A 21,611-nucleotide genomic window follows, 5' to 3' on the forward strand; every position below is an offset into this window, starting at 1 on the left:
TGGCTGGTAGTGTTGGTGGATAAAGAAATGCGGCGAGTTATCTGACTATATGGCGTTCGCGTGGGAGGGGCTAAATTGAGATTCAAAAGAATTAATCATTATCAATGACTTTAATAAAAAAGAACAAAACTGATTTTGCGGATTGTCCCTGAAAAGCTTCGTGCCACTCTTCTCCTGAAGAGTCAATTGCCTTATCGAGTACATTCATACGAGGAGATTTTGGCCTGCCTTTCCGGATGGCTGACTAAGCCGGACTGGGAACTTGTGTCATATAAAATGTATTTTGTTGCATGCTCATTTAGCTTTACAAACAAATAAAATAATCTAGCCTTAACTAGTACTGAATCCGCTGTTGTCCCATTTGCTTTGCGCCCTCACTATAGCTCCAACGCGTCAACTCGGCTCCCAACTTGGCTGGTATTGCCCCATGGACCCTGCGCAACACGCCGTTTCATGGTGCGTAAAACATCATCAACACCACCTGTGTCTCCACCTATCACTTCGAGAGACGATTCGAGTGCAACAAGGGCGTCGTATTTCGCAGTAGCGATTCTCCACACAGCGCTTTCGCTATCTCCTCTTCCTCCAGCAACGAAATTTGCGTATGTTTGCGGATCTTTGAACAGATACGGTAGCACAACCGTCAACGCCGGAGGGACAAGCAGAGCCCAAGCTCCATGCGATGGCAGATTTCCCTGTGTTGCAGGCCCAAGTAGCTCAACCTCGTCTTCGGTTGGGACGGCAAACCGGGAACTAGTGGGGCTTTCGGGCTCTAAGCCTGGTTTGATAACCGCCCAATTCGCACTGGAAACGGCTTTTATGAACGAAATCGCAGCTAGAGCCGTATCGGTCATGGCTACTATCTCCGCAGCAGCCACGACATTATTCCAAAGGCCTGGATGCTCGTTGAGGTATTGAAAGTAGAGCGTCCTTGCAGCAGCCGCTTCCGCCCTAAGACTAGTTGCGTTTTGTTCTAGAGTGTTTGACTGTTCGTCGCGTGAAGCATCATTACCGTGTACGGGTCCGTGGAATATTCTTCCTAGCGCGTGCAATGTGTCTTTGTTTAGTGGTTTTGAAGGAATGGAAAGCAACGGGTTTAATGACCGTTTTCCGGCCTCTAACAGCATAACTCGTGGAACTGATGCTAGGATGTTGAGATCGCCACTGGGGATTGCACCATGGGCCCATTGTGCAGACGGCATATCGAAAGATTGATAAATGCGTGCGAGGAGCTTATCCAAGAAGCTTTGTGGGTTCTGTAGCAGATGGTTCGGATAGAGCTCTGCATACTGGGAGATGTATGCCATTATTGGCCCAGAGAGATATGCAGCTTCGGCAGGATCCAATGCTGAGGGTTCCACGTAGTAGTCCACGATTCTACGATGTAACCCAGAGGAGAGGAGGAATTCCAGAGACGGGGAAGAGAATATTGGCGACCCTCCCACGGCGTTGCCGCGTTGTCGGATACCAGGAGCGCCAATTTTCAGGAGGTCACTGAGGAAATGAATGAGAGTCATGTGTAATAAAACATCTTCGGTATCCACCATATGGCAGGTTGCGAATTCTAGCAAGTTATTGCTTTTAAAACCAAGTTCAATATCCGGAAAATGGGAGGTTATAATTGCCTGCCAGTCCAAAGAGCCGACCCTAGCGACAAAATCCATCAGCCTTCCCTGAGCGACCGATTTTTCCCGTTTGCTTGGTTGGCCCGGTTGTCCAGCATTGTCAAGGTTGCAAGTTGAAAAAAGAAGCTTGTACACGTTCTTGTCGCCAAAAACTCTTCTCCAAACCAAACCCTGTCCGCGAGAGTTATCCTTCTCTGCATCGCCATTTATTTGAGGTTTACCTGGGTGGTCAACCTCCAGGAGAGACCATAAAACATCAAATGCCGCTTCTGCCACAGCAGTTGTGGTGCTTGTGAGCCAGATCTCTACCAGAGACACCACTAAGGCCGGGTCACCAGCAACAACTGCCGCATCACTGGGCGATTCGCCAGCTTTGCGAAGGAGTGATAAAGCAAGTAGATTGATCGGAGGGGAAGGCGCCTTGATACCAGCGACGATGTTGACGGGAGGTTGGATGGACAGTATTTGCGAGAAGTTAAGATAAGTCGCTGCTTTCGTGGCCAGATTGGTTAGCGGTGTAGGATCTTCTTGAAGGATAGGGAAAAGCGCAGATATTTGGACCAGGAGTGCCGACGACACTGCTGGATCAGTGCAAGCGAACAGCTCCGATTGAAGCTTTTCTATCAAACGGAGATCCAGGCCTGTAGAGGGGTCGGAGGTTATCTGATCAACATGATCCCTGAAATGGTCGTACGTCATAGGGGTACCCATTTTCACTGGGGAGCTCGAATGAGCTGTCCAAAGAAAGATGGAATTGGCTCAGGGTGAAGGATGAGAAGACGGTGGATTGTTGGATGACGAACGAGGCGGGAAGAGCTGGGAATCGAGTTGAGCTGCCCCACGAACAAACAAGACAAACACCACCCGTCCTCCTGTCATCAGAGCTTCCCGGCTCTGCTCGTTGCTTGCCGTTGCATACTGGCTGTGAGAAGCGCAATCAAAATGGAGGAAATATCCAATCCGCTTCTCTCCCAGAAGTCTTCAGACTCGGGCCTTCACGTCTATCTCCATCCGTTAGTCCTCCTCAACATCTCAGATCACATCACCCGGCATGCGCTCAGGCAACAGCGAGGCCCAATCGTGGGAGCTCTTCTCGGCCAACAGAAGGGTCGATCCATCAGCTTAGAGCATGTTTTTGAATGCAATACTGTGGCAGAACCGAATGGAGATATATTCTTGCACCAGGCTTGGTTTTCCGAGCGGCTTCATCAATGTGTGTTCTCAGCGCCCCCATGCACCGAAAGGTATGCCAGAGCTAATAGTGATAATACTGGATAACTAGTCAAGGACGTCCATAAATCCCCTGCTCTAGACTTAGTGGGATGGTTTACAATAACGCCTCCAAGCGGCCCAACGCCAGCTCAACTACCCCTTCACCGACAGATTCTGGAACATTACAACGAGGCCGCGTTAATTCTAGCATTCCATGCCTCGGAGCTACAGAATACGTCGTCGACCATCGGTAAATTGCCGCTCACGATATACGAATCTGTTCATGAAGAGGACGGTCCAGAAGATGGAGATAAATCAATGGATATCGATGGCCAAGCTCACCAGCTAACGCTCCGTTTCAGAGAGCTCCCATATTCGATCGAAACCGGAGAGGCGGAAATGATCAGTGTTGATTTCGTAGCTAGCGGCGGCGGCAATGCTACTGCAATCGATGCAAAGGGCGAAACGAGCTTAACGGGAAGACTGGCAAAGTCACAGAAGCAGGGATCGCTTGGAGTAGGTACTCTCTCGCGGGAGGATGAAGACTGTATGTGGATCTCTAATGTGGGGACAACTTGATTATCCTACTAACTACGCCGCGCAGTAATTGCAAACCTCACAATGCGTCTCGACGCCGTTAAAACACTCGAATCCCGCCTCCATCTGATCAAATCATATCTCGAATCAACCCTATCCTCAACTTCCGACAACGGCCCTCCTTCGACGCCTCACTTGTCCAACTCCCTCCTCCGCAGCATTTACTCGCTCATTACTCACTTGGCCCTTCTAAACCCACGATCTTCAAATTCTTTCTCTGTCGAGTCCCTAGCTCAGGCCAACGATGTTTTGCTTGTGGCTTTGCTAGGCTCAATGGGGAAGAGTGTCCGGGGAATGCGCGAGCTTGGCAAGAAAGTTGCTATTGCAAACAGTATAAGGCAGAGTGCTGCTAGGGAGGTACAGCATCCCCTGGATTCGCAGTCTCCACAACACGGATTTATGCGGGAGAGAGGAAAGGAAGGAAGTGCTCTGTGGGGTTAATTCGAGCGGGTTCATGTCCATGTTTTTGTTTTGCTAGGTCAATTGGAGTAATATGGTTCTTTAGGCGGGAGGGCCACTGAAAAAGGCCGGAGTTTTACGAAGTTTTACGCCTTAGCTAGGTATAGATTTAAAGTTTAAAGAAATGCTGCTTTGGTATCATATCGCCTTCTTCTATCTCCGGCTACACAGCGGAGCCTGTAAGGAGAATATTATAAAATCATAATACAAAAAGCTCAAGGGTATCATCTGAAAAGCGTTTTGTTGCTCTGCGGCTAAAAGTCAAGGCCCCATGGAAATGCACAAAAACTGAAAACGACACATATTTTCAACTCGTCTATCCATGACGATGCAGCAGTCAAGTTTTTAGGAACGTTTCTGTCCCGACTCAGCAGGCTTCACCGTATCTAGAGGATAGTCCGTAACCGGATCGGCCTGAGCATTTGCGAGCAACTCATCCCTCTCCCCACCATAGGAGTCAAATCGTCGAGGGCTGGGCTCCATCATGATATCATTCGCCGAATGTGCCCCGATGTACGCTGTACCCTGCTCCTGCGCACTTGTTGTAGGAGATTTAACCGTAAACGAGCTTCCCGGTTGGCCTTGGTAGCTTGGATCAAATTGCCGCTCCTTTCTTCCTACGAAGAGCCATCGTGCACTTCTGCCGATGGCTTTGACAAGGTCCCATGGGTTGAATGCGTCGCCCAGGGCTTTCAGACCAAGGAATCCGCCTTGGTAAGCCGTCACGGGCGTTGCGTATACGCTATCTTCGGGAGAACTAAGGTGTTTTGGATTGTTGAGGCTATAGGGCTTCCAGGGGAAGGCCCAGAGGTGGAGGATGGCGAAGATGGCCATTTCGAAGCAAATCAAGGTGGAGGGAATGCCGATCTTGATATCTGGCAATTGCATTTTATTCGAAGGTTTGATCCATCCTGATGACGTGAGGAAGGATATGGTAATCTGGACAGAAATATTGAGCGTACGTTCTAAAAACGGGGCATAGAAACCCTACCTCTTGCCAGAACGAGAGGAAAATAACCAGTTTGATAGCAAGGATCTTTAAGAAGGGCGAATGTGGCGAAAGATCTTCTTTCAATTGAATGTAGAATTGGATAAGGCAGTACATAGCAATCGTGACGCAGACAACTTCGATGACCATGACCTTGGAGCGAGCATTAGTATTGATTTCTAGATGGATGGGTAATGCAAGCGCCAACAAACCCAGATGTGTGCAAAAGCAGGGCTTAATGATTCCTGGCAGTAGAGCTTGAATTTCTGCGTCACCACCGCAACGATAGTCATAGCCACTCGTATAAAGCAATATTGGAAGACTCCCGTCCAAATAATCTAGCACAAAATCGCGTCAGCTTGCACAAAATCGGCACTTTTCCGCGAGTGCTTAGCCACCGTACATTGAACCAAGTCAAACCGCTCCGTGGAACCCTCCATATTCCCCTCTCCCCACCGCAACATTTCTGGAACCAGTCCAAAGGCCAGAACCATGGTTTTGGAACAATCCCCCTGAAATATGCCTTTTGTTTGTGTAGGTCATCGGCGATGTAGTGACACATAAGGGAGAAAAATGCGGAGATCGCAAAAGCTTCATAGCAGTCTCGGAGCACTTGAAAGTATACGGTGTGTCGGTAATGGTAGAAGGATAGGAAGGATACCACGGCGTAGATAGGGACCATGAACAGTATTCGGATGATGCTGGAGGCCAGTTGCGATGTGTTAGCTAGCTCGTATTGAAAGTCTTGTTTGGAAATGGAGATAAACGGACTGCTTTTGCTCCTGGGGACGAAGGTAATGCGTTCCATGTTGGAAGACGAGATAGAAGGATACAAGTGCGGCGATGAGGGAGAACACCGCGGATATTATAATACCCAGACGATGGAATGTGATGCCACCATCCCAGAGAGGATCCTCAGAGACTATAGAGCCATTAGCAACAGTAAGTTGAGCGATGGAGACTTAGGCAAAGTAGTACTCCGCTCTTCAGAAAGCGTCTCATTGCACACTGGCCATCCCATTGATGCGTGAGTTACATCAAACCCACTATTTGCCCAGCAATGAGAAGAGTCCGTAGCAGGCTAATATTCGGGATTGAACCATTCAAAGTTGTCGTTGAGGGTAGTTGGTCAAAGTACGGAGTAGAGGTATCAAAATCGGTCTCAATATTTGGGCGATCCTTGTCATCAGCGGCTGGAACGACCTGACAATCACCCTTCCAGATGGAAAGTAATATCTCCCGTAACTATGCACTACTCAAACCGGCGCTTCACTACGCTTTACAATCTTTGTTTAGTATTCTAATTACTTCATAGCCCTCCAACAGCGAGAGCCCGCCTCGAAATATAAACATTGGTTCCTGGAAACCAAGCAAAGCCTAAGCTTTGCTGCTAAGACTTGCACGACCAAGACTTGTCAGCTTGGCATTAACTGCCAGGTTATGAAGAGGCCTGATATCCAGCTACGTGTACGGAGTAGATGGTAATGAGCCGCAGGGAAGTTCGGGATTGCTAGATATTTTCAGCCTGCGCTAGCACTATCTCAAGTTATATTGAGTCCACATTTGCCCAGCAAGAAGCAAAGTATGTTGCAGCTCTCAAATGTGAGAAGATGGAACCAGCACCAGATCTGTAAAGCCGATAATCAAAATCTGGATATGCTGTAATTGCTGCATCAGAGAAAGAAAACGCAAAGCAAAAAACCACCGCCTTTCTAAAGCAGAGAGGAAGTACCGTTCCTGACCAAAATATCCACAAAGGAACCAATCGACATAGTCAACCGTTTGAATTGTGTTTCGGATGCTTCGAAAGCCTTGATGGACCACCCCTTCGCCGAATCAAAACAAACGAACCAGTTGATATCGAGACTGAAGAGTATGGGCATTAGTTGCATCTTCAGTAAGCGGTAAAAGAAATCTATATTGCATGAGAAAGCTAGGCTTCCATTGGAAGTCATGGGGCGTAGCGAAATATGGCAGAGATGAATGGATTCAACATTTCATCTTCCGCCGCGCCAACTGCCTCCCCATTCGGTAAACGCACCGCCTCCTCGGCCTCTTGGCCCACGGCCTCGACGCGCGCCATATTCTGGGCCTTGGTCGACAAAGTAATCTTCATCCTCAAAGGTATACCGACGCATCTCATCACCACCAGGCCGGCGAGTAGGACCTCGGGCCGCAAGGTCATCAAATTTATCCAACCGCTTCTCTGAGATCTCCTTGGGAACAGGAAGAAAGTATAGCTTTGGCTTTGCCGACGTAGATTGAAATCGGTCATCAAGTGCTTTGAAGCCACTGTCAGGGATGAGGGCTGATGGACCTGCCTGAGGTCCACCTCGACCAAATCCTCGTTCAGCCCGTGGTCCTGTAGGTGGCTCCCTTCCAAGGTTGAATGACTGGTTGCGGTTATTACGCGTGGAACTCGCCACCGCCTCCTGCAAGACAGCTTCAATTCCGTCTTCTCTTTCTTCGTATACCACTTCCCAGCGAGGACCGTCGCGCCCTCCCTCACGAGCTCGTTCTAGGTCAGCCCATTCTTTTACCTTTTCTTCTGGGACGAAATCGGCCCACAATGGCTTGCGACTTCGCTCTTCAGGCCAAATAGTATCGTGCAATGCTGTACGAACCCGCGAAGCGGCTGCAACACTCGTAAATGTAACAAAGCAATGAGTTCTGATCGCATCTAAAAAGAAATCAAGAATGGCGTCTGGATCAGGAGTAGAATTAGGAGGAGCTGCCAAGGAAGCCAAATGTTTTTTGAGATTCGCGACTTGGAGGGGGCGCATAAAGTCGCGTATGTACAGAGAGGTGGTGGCAGGGTGTAGAGCTGGGGCGACAACCCGCTCCTCGTCCTCTGCTGGTGGAGGAGATTCCCGCCGACCCGAAACGTTGTTGGCGGAAGAGAACAAGTCCTTGAAACGAGCATCGCCAGCCGGCTTCCTCGTCGAGGGTACATCTTCAATTTGGTCTTCTGTATGGTTCCGCACTTCCTCCTGCTGTGGTGAAGGGGATGCTGGTCTTTCCTCTTCCCCCTTGCCTTGCTCACGATCTTCAATTTCTTCGTCTGGAATTTTTGATGCTATAGGCTTTTGGGGTTCCTGTTCTACCTTTTGGCCCAACTGCGCGGCTTCCGCTTGAGCAACCTCCTTTTCGTCTCTCGCCGGAAATTCCGCCTGGCTTTTCGAAACGTCGATTTCCATTGGCTGCGGTGCTACTGAAGGAGCAGTAGCAGATTCTTCTATCCCCCTTTCATTATTTATTGACGACAAATCTTCCTGGAGGACAACGCGCGGCTGACCGTCCTCCGCTCTGGCTCTCTTCAGTGCGACGCTTCTCGGGGAGGGAGGTGGACTTTGGCTGCGACGTTTCCGCTTCTTCGAATCATCTATCTCTTCCTTGGCGACTTCCTTTTCGGCTAAGGGGGGGGTAGATGCGGCCTGAGATGGCTGAACAGCTTCAGCTTCGTTTTTATCCTCCCGCAATTCTGCTTGCTTTTCTTCAATATTTGGTTCCCCGTCCGAGACCTTTACCGTCGCCGGCCCTCCTGTCGCCGATCCGCTATCAACTGGTTCATCGGGGTTCGGCTGATCGGTCAAGGGCGCGGCGTCTGGCATCGTCACATCTTGAGGCGGCGCTTCAGACGGCTTGAATGCTTTGTGTGCAGGTGGTTGGTCAGCCGCTCCTGATGTAAGGTCATTCACTGGCTGAATTTGTTCTGGGATCGACTCTTCTGGTTTAGCAGCTTCCTTAGGAGAGGTAGGCGCTGATGTTTCAGCTTCTTCAAGGGGAACCTCTTCAGGCGCCACTTTTTCAGCAGGTGCTCCATTTTGCTCAGATGAGTCGTGTTGCAATAATCGGTCAATGATTTGCTGTTTCAACCGGAGCCCAGTCTGGGGAATGCCACGTCGTTTCAATTCTGCTTTCAACTCGGCTACTTTCCAACCACTGTAGTCGGCCATGATGGTTGATGTTGCGCGCAAAGCGCAATGGACCAAATTCGAAGGGAAGTGCGGGCACTATATGAGATGTGGAGAACGAATTATCATCCGAGTCAGGTACCCGTAAAGAGCAGCAGGCAAATCGACATTTGATGAATGAATCACGTTCAAAACCCCGGGATCTCACTTTGTGATGGAAAGAGCTTCAAAGTTGTTGAAGCTAACAAGTTTCGTGCATGATGCACTAAGCCCAGATAGGACTAGTGAGCATGACAAACCACACATCCAAACCTTCAGGGCAACAAAGGCATAAAATAGTCTGGATGCTTGATTCTTCTATAAGACTATAACTACTCTTTACCTTAGTGGACCATCGTTCTCTTTCAATGATACGTATGCTTCATCTGAGTTACTGAGGCAAGAAGCAGAGGTACTCTGGATATATCAGGCCCAAACAGCCATCTGTCACAAATGTCAAAGCAGATTGGAGGCGACGAAAGTGGCCATGAAGGTCGGCTGTGGTGAAGAAACAAGGTCGTTGCCGCAACTTCCATTGTCAACCTGCTAACAGAATATCATTCAGAAAAGCAAGGACCGTGACTCTGTCCTGGCGACTTGATAAGTAGTGGAAGACGCTGTTGCTCAAGGATCATGGAGTGCATGGCCATTTGTCGTATCTCTGGCCCTGTCCCATCTCCCTTTAAGAATCGCACTCCATGTTTTCGGCCTCAAAAAGACTGATCGGCGCGGCCAAGATCCCTCATAATCCGGATGAATCAGCTACCAGAGAGCAACGGGAATGTTTCCGAAATCGAGGGTGATCAGGTCATTTGGTATTCTGAATCGATCTTTGCTCCCGCATGTTTCAACACGCCCACTAATCACCAGTGCTGTGCGGAAGTGTCGATTCTCGTTGGTGGTTGCCAGGTCGCCACCCTACCGCGGCTGGCATACAAATCCCAATACTGTATGCCCCCTTGAATCAAGAGATCTAGAAGTGTTCCCAAACAAACTCGGCCCAATCCTGCAGCTCAGTCTCGGTGAATATAAAATCGCCCTGGTTTCTCGCTGGGGTTCGAAGGAAGAGATCCTCAAAGGGGATTCGCAGGCGGTCGCCGGTTACGCGAATTGGGCTCTGGCCGCTTTTATTCACTGTGATTGTCTGAAGCACACCTACTCCTCTTGTTCCAGAGCGCCCATATCTCCGAACAGTGAGTTTGCTTCGAGAGACCTCGGCAGTGATGGCCACCTTAACATCACCACCAGACTTCCAAATCCAATTCCTAGCATCCCTGTCAAGAGCAACTTCACTCTCTGACTTCCCAATCTCCACAACCAGAGTTGGCCATTCGTTGGTTCTTCCAGAAGGGAGATTTCGCGGCAGTAGAGCACAGTCTGGCTCCTTGTGCTGGATTTTTGCACGACCAACATTCGAAAGATATGTGAGGTATCTCATCCCCATATCTCTCATTTTTTCTTGAATCTCGTGTATAAGCCAATCCGTGACGACTTCATGGGGACGCGTTACCATTTTGGCAATAGAAATAGCAGGCTTGTCAAAGTACTCGGTCCTCTTTATTCCCATTTGTCTGCGCTCATTGAATACAATTCTTTCAGGGACATCAAGGAATACACAGTACCCGCCATCATCAACAGAGCGGGCTGCAGCTTCCATCTGAGAAGGGCTTTCATATTTGCAGACTAGTGTTTCCGGCGGCAAGCAGTCCAAGGCAGCTTCAGCCTCACTGTCCCTAGGGCGGCTTCCCAACCCAGATTGTAGCTGCCACAGTAATACGCCAACATTTTTGGGCGCCATTTTGACAGAGGAATGTATTCAGTTCGACTTAACAATACTGGTCTCCAGGTAGCTAAGGGTGATGTGGTTTGTATATGTGCTCTTGTTCGCATTTCATTTCTAGCTTTGCTGAGCAAGTAAACTGCAATGTAGTACAGATCACATCATTCGAGCTTGATTGCCACCATTAATTAATAATGTTTGAGTACACTGTAGTTCCCAAAATTGCCTTGGGTCCAGATATGTGAGAGTTGAGGAAGTTGCTTTAATTACTGCCTTTGTTCAGAGTTCTGCCTTCTCTCATTCATGTGTTTGGCATGTTTGCACTTTCAGCATCATTTGTACACTACGCCAGAAGAGGCTAGCATCCCCACCAACGTTTAAAATTCTTATCTGATTGGCCAAAAGTGGTGACATTGCCAAGCCAGCTGCAAAGCAGGCTTCTCATTGGTTTATGTGTTTTTCAGCTGAGAGTCACTTTCTCAGCCCTTGGGTGAACTTGACCTGGCCTGGTTTCCCTCCTCTTCCCTGCACTTTTCTTCAGGCCATAAATTCTCATCATCACTACCCTGATCAAGACAAGACGCACATTTCCCCTTGAAATTTTCTCGGATTGCACCGTTGCGCACCACACAATGGGAAGTGACGCAGTGAGTGTCCCTCAGCCAAAACCAAGGCTCCGTCAGTATTGCCCTCCCCGCCTTGCTTTGTAGGACGGCTACTAAATCCCGTAGAGAGAGTCGTGTCGCAACCTGAGAATCCCTTTTCGAAACTCATTTCTGATCAACATATCGCCATTGTTCCGAAGTTCACGCTCGAATCTGGGGTCACACTGTACAATGTGCCAGTCGCCTACACAACGAGGGGTAAACTGAACCCTTCGGGAGACAACACTTTGGTCGTATGTCATGCCTTGAGTGGCAGCGCAGACGTCAGTGATTGGTGGGGTCCCTTACTCGGCAAGTCGGGGCAAGCATTTGATACCACAAAATTCTTTGTGGTCTGCCTTAACAGCCTGGGGAGTCCTTATGGCAGCGCCAGCGCTGTGACCTGTAAGGATGGCGACCAAAGCAAAGGTCAATATGGGCCAGAGTTTCCGTTGACAACGATACGAGATGATGTAAAGTATGCTGTTCTGATATCAACATAGTACGTCCGCAGCGCGGCTAACATGTCGTTGTAGTATCCATAAAATCATTTTGGATGATCTAGGGGTTCGGCAAATCGCAGCCGTTGTTGGAGGTTCGATGGGTGGCATGTTGACGTTGGAATACGCATTTTTCGGGAAAGACTATGTTCGATGCATTGTGCCTATCGCTACATCTAGCCGCCATTCTGCTTGGGGAATAAGCTGGGGTGAAGCCCAAAGACAGAGCATCTACAGCGACCCCAAGTATGAAGACGGATATTATTCGTTTGATGACCCACCAGCAACTGGACTGGGCGCAGCGAGGATGGCTGCTTTGTTAACGTACCGAAGTCGCAATTCTTTTGAGGCGCGGTTTGGCAGAAATGTTCCCGACCCTTCAAGACGTCAAAATATCAATGGTACTGCCCGCCTTCCAACTCCTCCAAACGATCATTGGGCTGTGCATAATGATGGGCACAAGTCCACACGAACGCCGCAAGTTCAAACTCCAAATGAGATTCACTCCCCGATCCCTCAATCAGAGATCAAATTCACGGACCCGCAGTTCAGCGGAACCACACTATTCAACGCGCCACCGTCGCCTGCATTGGACCCTTCCAAACGCCCGACAACATATTTTTCTGCACAGTCCTACCTACGATACCAAGGCCAGAAGTTTGTGAAACGCTTTGATAGTAACTGCTACATTGCAATTACTCGAAAACTAGACACACACGATGTTTCGCGTCACCGCGTCGATCCAGCGTCCCCCACACCGGTGAAAGATGCGCTTGCGCAAATCCAGCAGCCGAGCCTCGTTATTGGTATCGAGAGCGATGGTCTGTTTACGTTTGCCGAACAACAAGAAATAGCCGAGGGCATTCCAGATGCGCGCTTGAGAACGATCGATAGCCCGGAAGGCCACGACGCATTCCTGTTGCAGTTTGAGCAGGTCAATCATCATATCCTTGAATTCTTTAGAGAGGTTTTGCCAGAGATCATGTTTGTTGATGGCGAAGCCGGTTCCAGCGAAGACCATGTGGCCCAAATTACAAAAACCAGCACTTTTGGAGAGGCTGAAGTCGAAGACATCACTGCTTGGTAAACTTTACGCAGCGAGGTTAAATCCGGCATCTCCCGCAGGACGACGTGCCGCCTTATGTGGCCCAGAATTTCGCCCATTTTGATGGCATCGCCTTTTTGTTACTTTCCTTGAGTTTCTGATTTGAGCACGGAAATGAGCATCCAACTGCTCTGATTTGATATCCACAGATGTGTTTTTACCTTTGTCCTTGAATGTTATGAGCGACGGCGTTTCGATCGTGCATCCAACTGCACGTAGATTTCTTGTTACTTTCCTACCGCCCATGAGCTGGCAATATTTTTGTTCCTGTATGAATTGACCCGTTTCTGCGAAAGGGGGCTCGCCAGTCAGTTCATTGTGACCTTCAAAAAGTCAAACAACCTTGATGCCGTCGGCAAACTGTACATACATACATCCAAGTGAGCAGGCACGCAGGAGCTGTGTCTCCTATAATCAAAGCTCGCTTTTTTATGGAGTCTTGAATAGAAAGGATCCATGTTTTCCTCGATTTCATCTCAGTCTAGTCTGCCCGTAAACTATCTCCCAAAACCTCTAAGCAGTCGAGTATGCGAAGATATACCGCCCAACTGACCCAGCCCACGATTTGTATTACTTCCATGGTCCCCCAGTCACAAACTCTGGGTTGATGGGCTCCGGATATGGTACTTCGACAAACGATGCGCTTTGAACGGGAAACTCCCCTGGGTCTCGGATCACTGAGCTTCTTGACAGCCCATGGTTCAACCCTTCAACCCAAATAATGAATGATACGCCGCTGATACCTCGTAGGACGGTGAAGATGGGCATGCGTTCCCAGCAGTTCCAGGAGAACGCAGGTTAGTCAAAACGTAGAAAAAGCACCGCAAATGGGAAGGGGGGAAATGAGGAGCAAATGAAACGGCAACTGGAAGAGAAATGAGTCAATGGATTCAGTGGGTTTTTTTCATTGGGATTTGAAAGCTAGAAATGAAGGAATATCAGCCCATCATGATAGCAGCGCAGAGTATCATATATCTCCTGAATATACAGTACGGGCGGCATTCTGACTTGAGAGTCCAAAAAGGACGGCGTTTGTGGCTTGAAAAGAATTTCCCCGCCCACCGATAGTGTATCACCCTGTGAGATTGGATATGGACAAGATAATCCCGCGGCATGGCGACATACAGAATGCATACATAATTTTCAATCGATCCGCCGATGCGACTCTATGAAGTCGGCCTTCCGAAGCCGTGCATCAAACACGATCAATTGGCTGACTGTTTAGGCTTGCGACGGCCTCAACTCTAAATTTGTGCTTAATTCAACAGAAGATCTCAAGATGATGGCCGATGGCCAGTGTTTTGCGACATTGACTCTCCAAATTTCGACGACTGTTTTCTCTTTGCTTTCCAGCAACGCCGTTTCCGAATCGTTGGCTTCATGTAACTAGCTGGTTGCTACCTGACACGCTCCCATGGCAGGACAAACTGAGGACACCTTTCCCCTGGATATGGCATCATGATATTCTGAACAAGATCATATAACTCACGGTGTTCAAAAGATTGATCTTGTCACCGCTTCTTGGGGATCCGACGGGGAGCAAGTCCAACGTGGCGGCCAAAGATCGCCATCATCCCTGTGCGAGGACGTAACGAAGTAGGACAGCCATCGCGTGTGTCCGATGCCCACGTCCAGAATCCATTGCTGCTACGTGACGCCTCGTTTTACTGGCCTGGACATCGGCTCATTTAACAGCCCTGCTCCGCCTGGGTGTTGAGGACAGCCGATTTGACAATTATCCCACGTTTCCCTGGACTCTCTCTGGTTCTTTTCTTTTGCCGCGATGGAAATCTATCAACCGGCCGTCTGCAGCGGCATGCTCATCTCAGCCGCATCGCAGATCCGGTGTGGTTATCAGGCCGGATTTAATGCTCTGCTAATTGGCAGGAAAAATCCATTGGGCTTGAAGATCATTCTCTTGTGAGATGATTGTCGCAACAGGGCACGGTGTGATATCTGCACGCCATGCAAGGACCAAGCAGATGTTTAACTATTGGGGATTTGCTCTTACTCTGGCATGAGAAGGGTACCCTGGTCGCATATGAGGGAGACTCGAGCAGTGTGTCACTCTAGACATGGTCGATCACTCTGGACTGCTGCCATGTTTATAACACAAACAAAACCTTCACAAAGCTCAATCCCTCTCTCTCAAAAAAATCATCGTCTACCCCGCAAAAGGATACACTTCATCTCTTTTTCCGGATGGTTCCCTGACCTTTACGGCTTTGCGTTCAACACTGATAACCAGCATGGCATTGGATAACAAGCCTCCCGAGTCGCAGAAGCTACAAGGTGCAGCTGATAGCATGCTTGCCACCAAGCCTGAAGGCAATGAGAGCTCTGTCGATGACCAGGCCGATATATCATCTGAAGAGGACTTCAGCGATGTTGATGAAAAAAAGGTATTGCGGAAGATGGATCTTCGCTTGATCCCCATGCTTGCATTGCTTTATCTTCTTTCCTTCCTGGATCGAGGAAATATTGGAAATGCAAGAATTGAAGGGCTTGAGAAGGACTTAAACCTCCGTGGCTCACAGTACAATTGGTGTTGTACGTTTAAATCTTCGTATAATGAGACTCTGGCCTGATGGACACTAATGATTTTCTCACTATAGTGACTGTCTTCTTCTTTACCTATGCATCTTTTGAGATTCCTTCCAATATCCTATTGAAGAGACTGAGGCCATCAATCTGTATGGCCGCATCAGCCCCTTACATCTATGTTCAAGAGGTGCTAACGCCAGCGGCCAAGACCTTCCCTCCATCATGATCGCCTGGGGAACGGTGATGGTGAGCGTGACTCTCAACGGGATCATTTGCAGCTAGCTTATCCTTGATTTTAGACACTGATGGGGCTTGTGAAAAACTACAAAGGACTCCTGATTGCGCGCATTTTCCTGGGAGTTGCAGGTACCCGACATCACATCTCCGAACCTCTGTGGTCCAATATAACCTAGACTGACTCCCTTGTAGAAGCTGGGCTATACCCTGGTTGCGCATACTACATCACCATGTGGTACTGTTCCAAGGAAGGCCAGCTTAGACAAGCATTGTTCTTCAGCGCTGCCAGCATTGCCGGTGCCTTTTCTGGTCTATTGGCCTTTGCCATTGCAGTACGTCCGTACCCACTTTCGGCGCTTATTTTGGGCACGAAAGGAAATCTAATTGACCAGTAGAAAATGCATGGTGTTGGTGGGCTCGAGGGATGGCGATGGATTTTCATCCTAGAGGGCCTTGCAACCGTTCTCGTCGCTATTATGGCCTTCTTTACCATCTACGATTTCCCAGAAACTGCGTCATTCTTTACTGAACGAGAACGGGCATTCGTGATCCACCGGTTAAAGTACCAAGGCTGCAAGCCGGGCTCTATGAGGGTGGCGCAGGCCGAAGCTTTCCAGTGGAAGTATGTCAGGGACGCATTCAAGGACTGGCAAGTTTATGTTGCTATCTTCAGTAAGAGGCCGCAATCGGAACCTTTTGGAATACTCGTTGATAAATGCTAGTGTTCTGGGGTATCGTCTGCCCGCTGTATGGTCTTTCACTCTTCCTACCGTCCATTATCAGAGACCTAGGTTACAAATCCTCTACGGCACAATTATTAACAGCAAGCCCTCCTTTTTCCATTAACCTTCCGTGCTACTTCTGACATGGCACTGTAGGTCCCCGTCTATTGCACGGCCGCAATCATCGCGATTGGCTCAGCATGGGTCGCTGACAAAAGAGGACAACGCTCGCCGTTCATCCTTTTCTACATGAGCTGTATGGCAATCGGGTTCATCATCTGTATTGCAAGCGCTGGAAGGGGCCTTCCTGGTGTCGTGTACGCTGGAGTGTTCATTGCTGTGTGCGGTACGCCATTTGTAGCGTCCTTTCTGTGATAATTGCTATAAAAGTCAACTGACTCGGACTAGGACTTTATCCTGCCTTTCCAGGAAACATCACCTGGCTCAGCAGCAACTTGGCCGGCAGCTACAAACGGGCAACGGGCATGGCTATTCAAATCGGCATTGGAAATCTCTCTGGTGCTATGGCATCCAATTTCTATCGACCTGGCGATGCGCCAAAATACTACACGGGACATGGCTTGCAGCTAGCATTTGTGACCACGGGGATAATTTCCGTGCTGATCTTGCGCTTCTCCTATCAGCGAATCAACAAGAAGAGGGATCTCGAGGGAACCGGCGACTTGAGCGAACAACAATTGGCCGATATGGGGGACAAATCGCCTGGATTCCGATACTCTCTATGATCATGCTAGAGGGACAAGACAGGCTATGTTTCTTGAATGGTAGATTGTGTACAGCCAAACTAGTCTGGTTGACGTAGAGTTGAGCAATATCATATTCCTTGGTCAGTGCATTCATATAGAGTAGTGCTTGCATTCCGCCGTCTCGCTGTGTTCAGGCTCCTGCAGGATCATCACAAGCTAGAATCAGCTTTGATTAACATCTGTTTCACATTGAACCCTCCCTGCAGCCCTTCTGCGGTGAACCCTGCTGCGCTAACGGTCGCTTCAGCAGCTTTCTATGTATTACATAAGCATAATCCCAGTCGACTTCACTTGTTTGTCGATTTCAACAGCCAGATCTGGGGATTCAAATCCAGGCGAGCAAGGGAGGATAGGAGCTTTGCTGCAGATGCTCCAGCGTGCTTTGGGTTTGTGTTTTCTTCTTCCTCTCTTTGACAGAGCAATTATTGGGAAAATGAACCCAAGAGATCCAGAGTTGCATGGAATCCTCCTGTTTATCCTGTGATCTAGAACTGTCTCTGAGCTCCTATTTGACTGGAGAAACCACATCATCACCGAGCAAGTCTCCCTACTTGCCAGCCCAGGAGAGATGCAGGACATGCAGTGAGGATGGGAGAGCTCCTGGCACTGGCAACTAAGAACACTCACGTGCCTGTTCCTCTCTGTTGATAACTGGCCAAAATTTCTTGAATCTTAACTTCCTCACCTTCTTTTCATATTTCTGAGCTTCACATCATCATTGAGCCCGCTTTAACTTCACTCGCTTGAACAGATTTATTCCCTTTGCTTTGCGCTTGTGTGCTTTCACTTCATTGTCCCGCAGCAGCCTTTCACAGCTGGTCAACCGCATCTAATATCTACACGCCATAGTTTCTTCATCTGCGGTTCAGAAACAAGCTTGTTTAAGCTCCCCCGCAAGTTGGAAATAAGCTTGTTGTTTGGCTGTGCATGCCTCTCGGCGCGTCACCATGAAACGCATGTTGAACTTCCGTCGCCGACGACGTTCTACTGTAAGTCCATCTCTGCTGTGGCTCAGAAGTAGGACCTTGGTATCTCGCGAGAAGCTGACATCTGGTTGTGGTATAAAGTTCAAAGCGCCACCACAGCTCGAGGCCGATCTCAATAACGTGAATCGAAGCTTCACCGTTATAGACCTTGCTGCTCGCGACAGGCCCGAGTCTCCTTCTAGCGAACGACCATATATTGATCCCCTCACTTCGCTCTATCTCCGGAACTCGTGCTCCCTGCTCGTGCAGAATGTCAACTGTGGCAGCTCAACTCGGCACCAGGGCCAGCTCGGTGAATAATACTTTATCAAGTTCTTTCGATTCACGTCAACTCCAACGCCATTTTCCTCTCGCACCCCTTACATGCCAGAACTGCGGCGCGCCGGCTGATGACGTTCCTGCATCACAAGCAAACCGACTGACAACCTTGACTGAGGAACCAACTGCGTTTAGGGAAGAAAGGAACGATTCCGGGGTGATGATGACTGCCAGCTCCCAAGTGCAACCCGGGAAAAAGGAGCCTTATGACCGGCCAAACACATCGGCTGCCACAAAGAAAGATCGAAACATGAACTGGGGTAATTACTCTCTCTCCAAGTCCAAAAGCACAAGCAACTTAGCCTCCCGGAGCAAGCAATCTAGCGACACCGAAACTCTCACCAGCGATCCAGTTGGCTCGGAACCACATCCTGAACAGCTGGGCAACTTCCGTGAGTCTCTTGAACAACAGTTCGCGATGGACACCTCCATCCAGTTTGATATCAACAGAGACATGAGCTCATCTCTTCCTCACCTTGGCTATCATTCCGACTCTCCTTTCAATGGACCCTCCCATGCAGCCCCAGCACGCGCTCAGCAATCCCGCTTATCAATGCTTGCTTTTGAAGATGATACAAAACAAGCCAACAACCCACACAGCTCTGACAAGCGCCACCAGAGTTTTGCAAAGAGGTTTTCAGCACATTTTTCCTGGAAAAGATACCCAAAAGGCTAAGCAACTGCTGGCCTCCTTCGTTGGCTTTCTTACCACTCAAAGCTGATTCTGACAATCCAGCCAAAGGCAGGTGCATCTGGTTTACCCTTTCATTACCAACTCTCTGTGGTGCTTTTTTTTTTCTTTCTTTTTTTTCTTTTTTATTTTTTTCTTTCGTTTTCAAACTTCTCCTCTTAACTTTTAAGTAATAATTTTTCCTCGAAATGAACATGTATGAGTCTCAAGAGTACATGAACTTCCTTTTCAGATAATTTTTCACTTTGTGCCCTTTTGCCCACACCCTCGATGTATTATGATTTCGTGTGCTGTGCAAATATGAATATCAGTGCATTTTACAGTAAACACCTGGGAACCAAAGATTCTATAGAGGAACATCTTACACCGAGAATGCCAGGACTGTGGAAGTCGCCGCTGGCTTTTCTGGCATCTGGAATATCTGGAGAATTTACGTATCAAGGAGCGTCATACCACTTTTTAGGACAGTGAAAAGTCGGAAACAAGACAGCTTGAGAAAATATTCCCAGTTCTGTCGCAGAACTGCCTTTCAAATTCCAAACTTTCCAGGAAAAGTGCACTTATGGCTTTCGTGGCACATTATAGAATCAAAACCGCGGGCACACTGCGTTTTTTAGGTTGATTCGTTCAATTACTGCTGTTTTATTGTCTCGTTGGGCCCGTCGCTGGAGCGACTATCTCTGGAGACAGTTTTATGGCCATTTTTAAACACGAGGCCCGGGTGGCCGATCATCAGCAAATAAACCGACGTGAGGATCATACTAATCTCGTGATAGTACCTTTAGCGATGCACTTTTAAGAAATATGAGGTGAAGAATTGATAAGACGGAAAGCGCAATACTGACACTCCTTCGAGACCGATGAAAAGCGCTTCGTCGCTCACCAGTCCACCGCTATACCCCTCGTGCAGCTCAGCGACACGGAATGCACAACGCACAGTGATCAGCACGATTGCTAAAAAGAGGGTACTGAGAAACACCTCGATACGGCGGCTGAGGGAATGCTTGGCAAGCTGGTTGGAGCGAAAATAGCGGTAGAGGTAGTCAAAGAAAAACCCGCAGAAGGTGCAGATAGTGAGGACCTGAAATGCGAGCCCTGCCAGGGCCAGATTGACGCCGACCTGGCTCTCACCCTTGCTTTTGGTACTGAGCCCACCGCCAGCAGCTTGGATGACCAGAGAGATCAAATCGCAGGGGACAAAGATCCAGTAAAATAACTTGGGTGGGAAACGCGACAAGCTAGGGGATAGCTCGATAATGGTAGCCGACAGGGTGACATATATAGCTGCACAGAAATAAAGGGGCGTGGTGGTTACGCAGACTACATCAACGTCTCCTGAATTAGCACATACCCAAGTTGTCCTCTTATGCAATTCTCTTCTGGGCTTGCACCTACTGATTTGTAGCATAAAGGCAACGAAATCGAACGGGTTATAGTACATCATAACCCGCCCGACATAGCCCAATATTGCGCTGACGCAGCCCACCAGCATGCAACCAGCAAACCACCAAGTCCGCCATCGGAACCCGAGATAAAGGTGGATGAAGCCGGCTAGGCCAAACAGTGCGATGAAGCTGGTGTTGGCAGCTAAGCTGGGGCGGTAGCCGTACACGGAGTACTGGGGGGAGCAGATCTCAAGGGTGCAGTTGGCGTGTGGCCCGAAGACAATGGCATAAGGAGCAACCCTGGGCGGCCCAGAGAGGGCAGACATTGATGCTGCTCTCGTCTCGTTTGTTGACTGGTATTTTTGTGTGTATATCCCGGTGTCCGTTTAGAAACAGGGGGGAGGAAGCATGATCCAATGTTAAAGAGCGCGGCAATGTACACGCAAGCTATAATTGCAGGTGAAAATAAAGATCCATAAAGGCTACCAGAAAAAAAATGGAAAAGGGGATCAGGGCTGAATTTATATCAGACAAGTAGCATAACCCATGATGCAGGATTCCAGCAGGGTGGCTGAAAGCAGCGAAATTTCAGAGAACCACGGAATGCCCGTGGATTCGGGGGCCAGCATCATCATCATCATTTTAGGCAACAAAATTGGTAGAGGCTATGTTGATATTGCTGCATCTAGGGTTACTCCCTTCGCATCGATTGCCAAAACGGATGTAGGCTGCCAAGGTGCGGTTGACTTGCTCGGGGGGCTGAGTCCAGAGCAAGAAGAATGCAGAGATTCGTCACTGGCTGATATATACGGAGTACTCCTGTTGGGATTGGCAAAGAGAGTCTGCTTCTATTGGATTTGCATGTCTTTTAACGGAAAACGCCTGAGAGTTACTCCCGAGTGACATTTCTAAGGATAATTAACAGTCAACTGACGTTCAAGGTCCATTCAACTCAAAAAGCAGAGCCAGAGAATGCATCAAACACCAAACCCCCTGTCAGATACAGAAAAATGGAAGCAGATATCTGAAATGTTAGGAATTCCCGCGCTTCTTTTTTAGCATCTCCATTCCCATAGATCCCTAGTCCATAAAATTAAA

The 21,611-nt window shown here is 48.7% G+C and overlaps 9 protein-coding genes across 9 annotated transcripts; 4 read left to right on the forward strand and 5 right to left on the reverse strand.

Moving 5' to 3' along the window:
• Positions 1–377: 377 nt before the first annotated feature.
• Positions 378–2,336, reverse strand: UREG_04301 (uncharacterized protein; the record flags this gene model as incomplete). Its single annotated transcript, XM_002544738.1, has 1 exon — positions 378–2,336. The coding sequence occupies one exon, from the start codon at positions 2,334–2,336 to the stop codon at positions 378–380; it is 1,959 nt and encodes a 652-aa protein (XP_002544784.1).
• Positions 2,337–2,836: 500 nt separating this feature from the next.
• On the forward strand, positions 2,837–3,875 carry UREG_04302 (uncharacterized protein; the record flags this gene model as incomplete). Its single annotated transcript, XM_002544739.1, has 3 exons — positions 2,837–2,869; positions 2,913–3,384; positions 3,442–3,875. 3 exons carry the CDS (start codon positions 2,837–2,839, stop codon positions 3,873–3,875), a joined length of 939 nt encoding a protein of 312 aa, XP_002544785.1.
• Positions 3,876–4,238: 363 nt separating this feature from the next.
• On the reverse strand, positions 4,239–5,689 carry UREG_04303 (uncharacterized protein; the record flags this gene model as incomplete). The annotated part of the gene is made up of 4 exons (XM_002544740.1): positions 4,239–4,832; positions 4,885–5,034; positions 5,094–5,219; positions 5,285–5,689. 4 exons carry the CDS (start codon positions 5,687–5,689, stop codon positions 4,239–4,241), a joined length of 1,275 nt encoding a protein of 424 aa, XP_002544786.1.
• Positions 5,690–6,878: 1,189 nt separating this feature from the next.
• Positions 6,879–8,837, reverse strand: UREG_04304 (uncharacterized protein; the record flags this gene model as incomplete). Its single annotated transcript, XM_002544741.1, has 1 exon — positions 6,879–8,837. The coding sequence occupies one exon, from the start codon at positions 8,835–8,837 to the stop codon at positions 6,879–6,881; it is 1,959 nt and encodes a 652-aa protein (XP_002544787.1).
• A 970-nt stretch (positions 8,838–9,807) lies between these two features.
• On the reverse strand, positions 9,808–10,632 carry UREG_04305 (uncharacterized protein; the record flags this gene model as incomplete). Its single annotated transcript, XM_002544742.1, has 1 exon — positions 9,808–10,632. The coding sequence occupies one exon, from the start codon at positions 10,630–10,632 to the stop codon at positions 9,808–9,810; it is 825 nt and encodes a 274-aa protein (XP_002544788.1).
• A 614-nt stretch (positions 10,633–11,246) lies between these two features.
• On the forward strand, positions 11,247–12,845 carry UREG_04306 (homoserine O-acetyltransferase; the record flags this gene model as incomplete). Its single annotated transcript, XM_002544743.1, has 3 exons — positions 11,247–11,292; positions 11,346–11,760; positions 11,795–12,845. The coding sequence occupies 3 exons, from the start codon at positions 11,247–11,249 to the stop codon at positions 12,843–12,845; spliced, it is 1,512 nt and encodes a 503-aa protein (XP_002544789.1).
• A 2,267-nt stretch (positions 12,846–15,112) lies between these two features.
• On the forward strand, positions 15,113–17,112 carry UREG_04307 (uncharacterized protein; the record flags this gene model as incomplete). The annotated part of the gene is made up of 9 exons (XM_002544744.1): positions 15,113–15,413; positions 15,514–15,653; positions 15,707–15,773; positions 15,837–15,976; positions 16,040–16,206; positions 16,247–16,266; positions 16,318–16,391; positions 16,523–16,712; positions 16,775–17,112. The coding sequence occupies 9 exons, from the start codon at positions 15,113–15,115 to the stop codon at positions 17,110–17,112; spliced, it is 1,437 nt and encodes a 478-aa protein (XP_002544790.1).
• A 968-nt stretch (positions 17,113–18,080) lies between these two features.
• Positions 18,081–19,113, forward strand: UREG_04308 (uncharacterized protein; the record flags this gene model as incomplete). Its single annotated transcript, XM_002544745.1, has 2 exons — positions 18,081–18,122; positions 18,265–19,113. 2 exons carry the CDS (start codon positions 18,081–18,083, stop codon positions 19,111–19,113), a joined length of 891 nt encoding a protein of 296 aa, XP_002544791.1.
• A 796-nt stretch (positions 19,114–19,909) lies between these two features.
• UREG_04309 (uncharacterized protein) lies at positions 19,910–20,839 on the reverse strand (the record flags this gene model as incomplete). Its single annotated transcript, XM_002544746.1, has 2 exons — positions 19,910–20,448; positions 20,524–20,839. The coding sequence occupies 2 exons, from the start codon at positions 20,837–20,839 to the stop codon at positions 19,910–19,912; spliced, it is 855 nt and encodes a 284-aa protein (XP_002544792.1).
• Between the last annotated feature and the right edge of the window lie 772 nt (positions 20,840–21,611).

Source organism: Uncinocarpus reesii, genomic scaffold (assembly GCF_000003515.1).
Source record: "Uncinocarpus reesii 1704 scaffold_2 genomic scaffold, whole genome shotgun sequence".
Taxonomy (NCBI): Eukaryota; Fungi; Ascomycota; class Eurotiomycetes; order Onygenales; family Onygenaceae; genus Uncinocarpus; species Uncinocarpus reesii.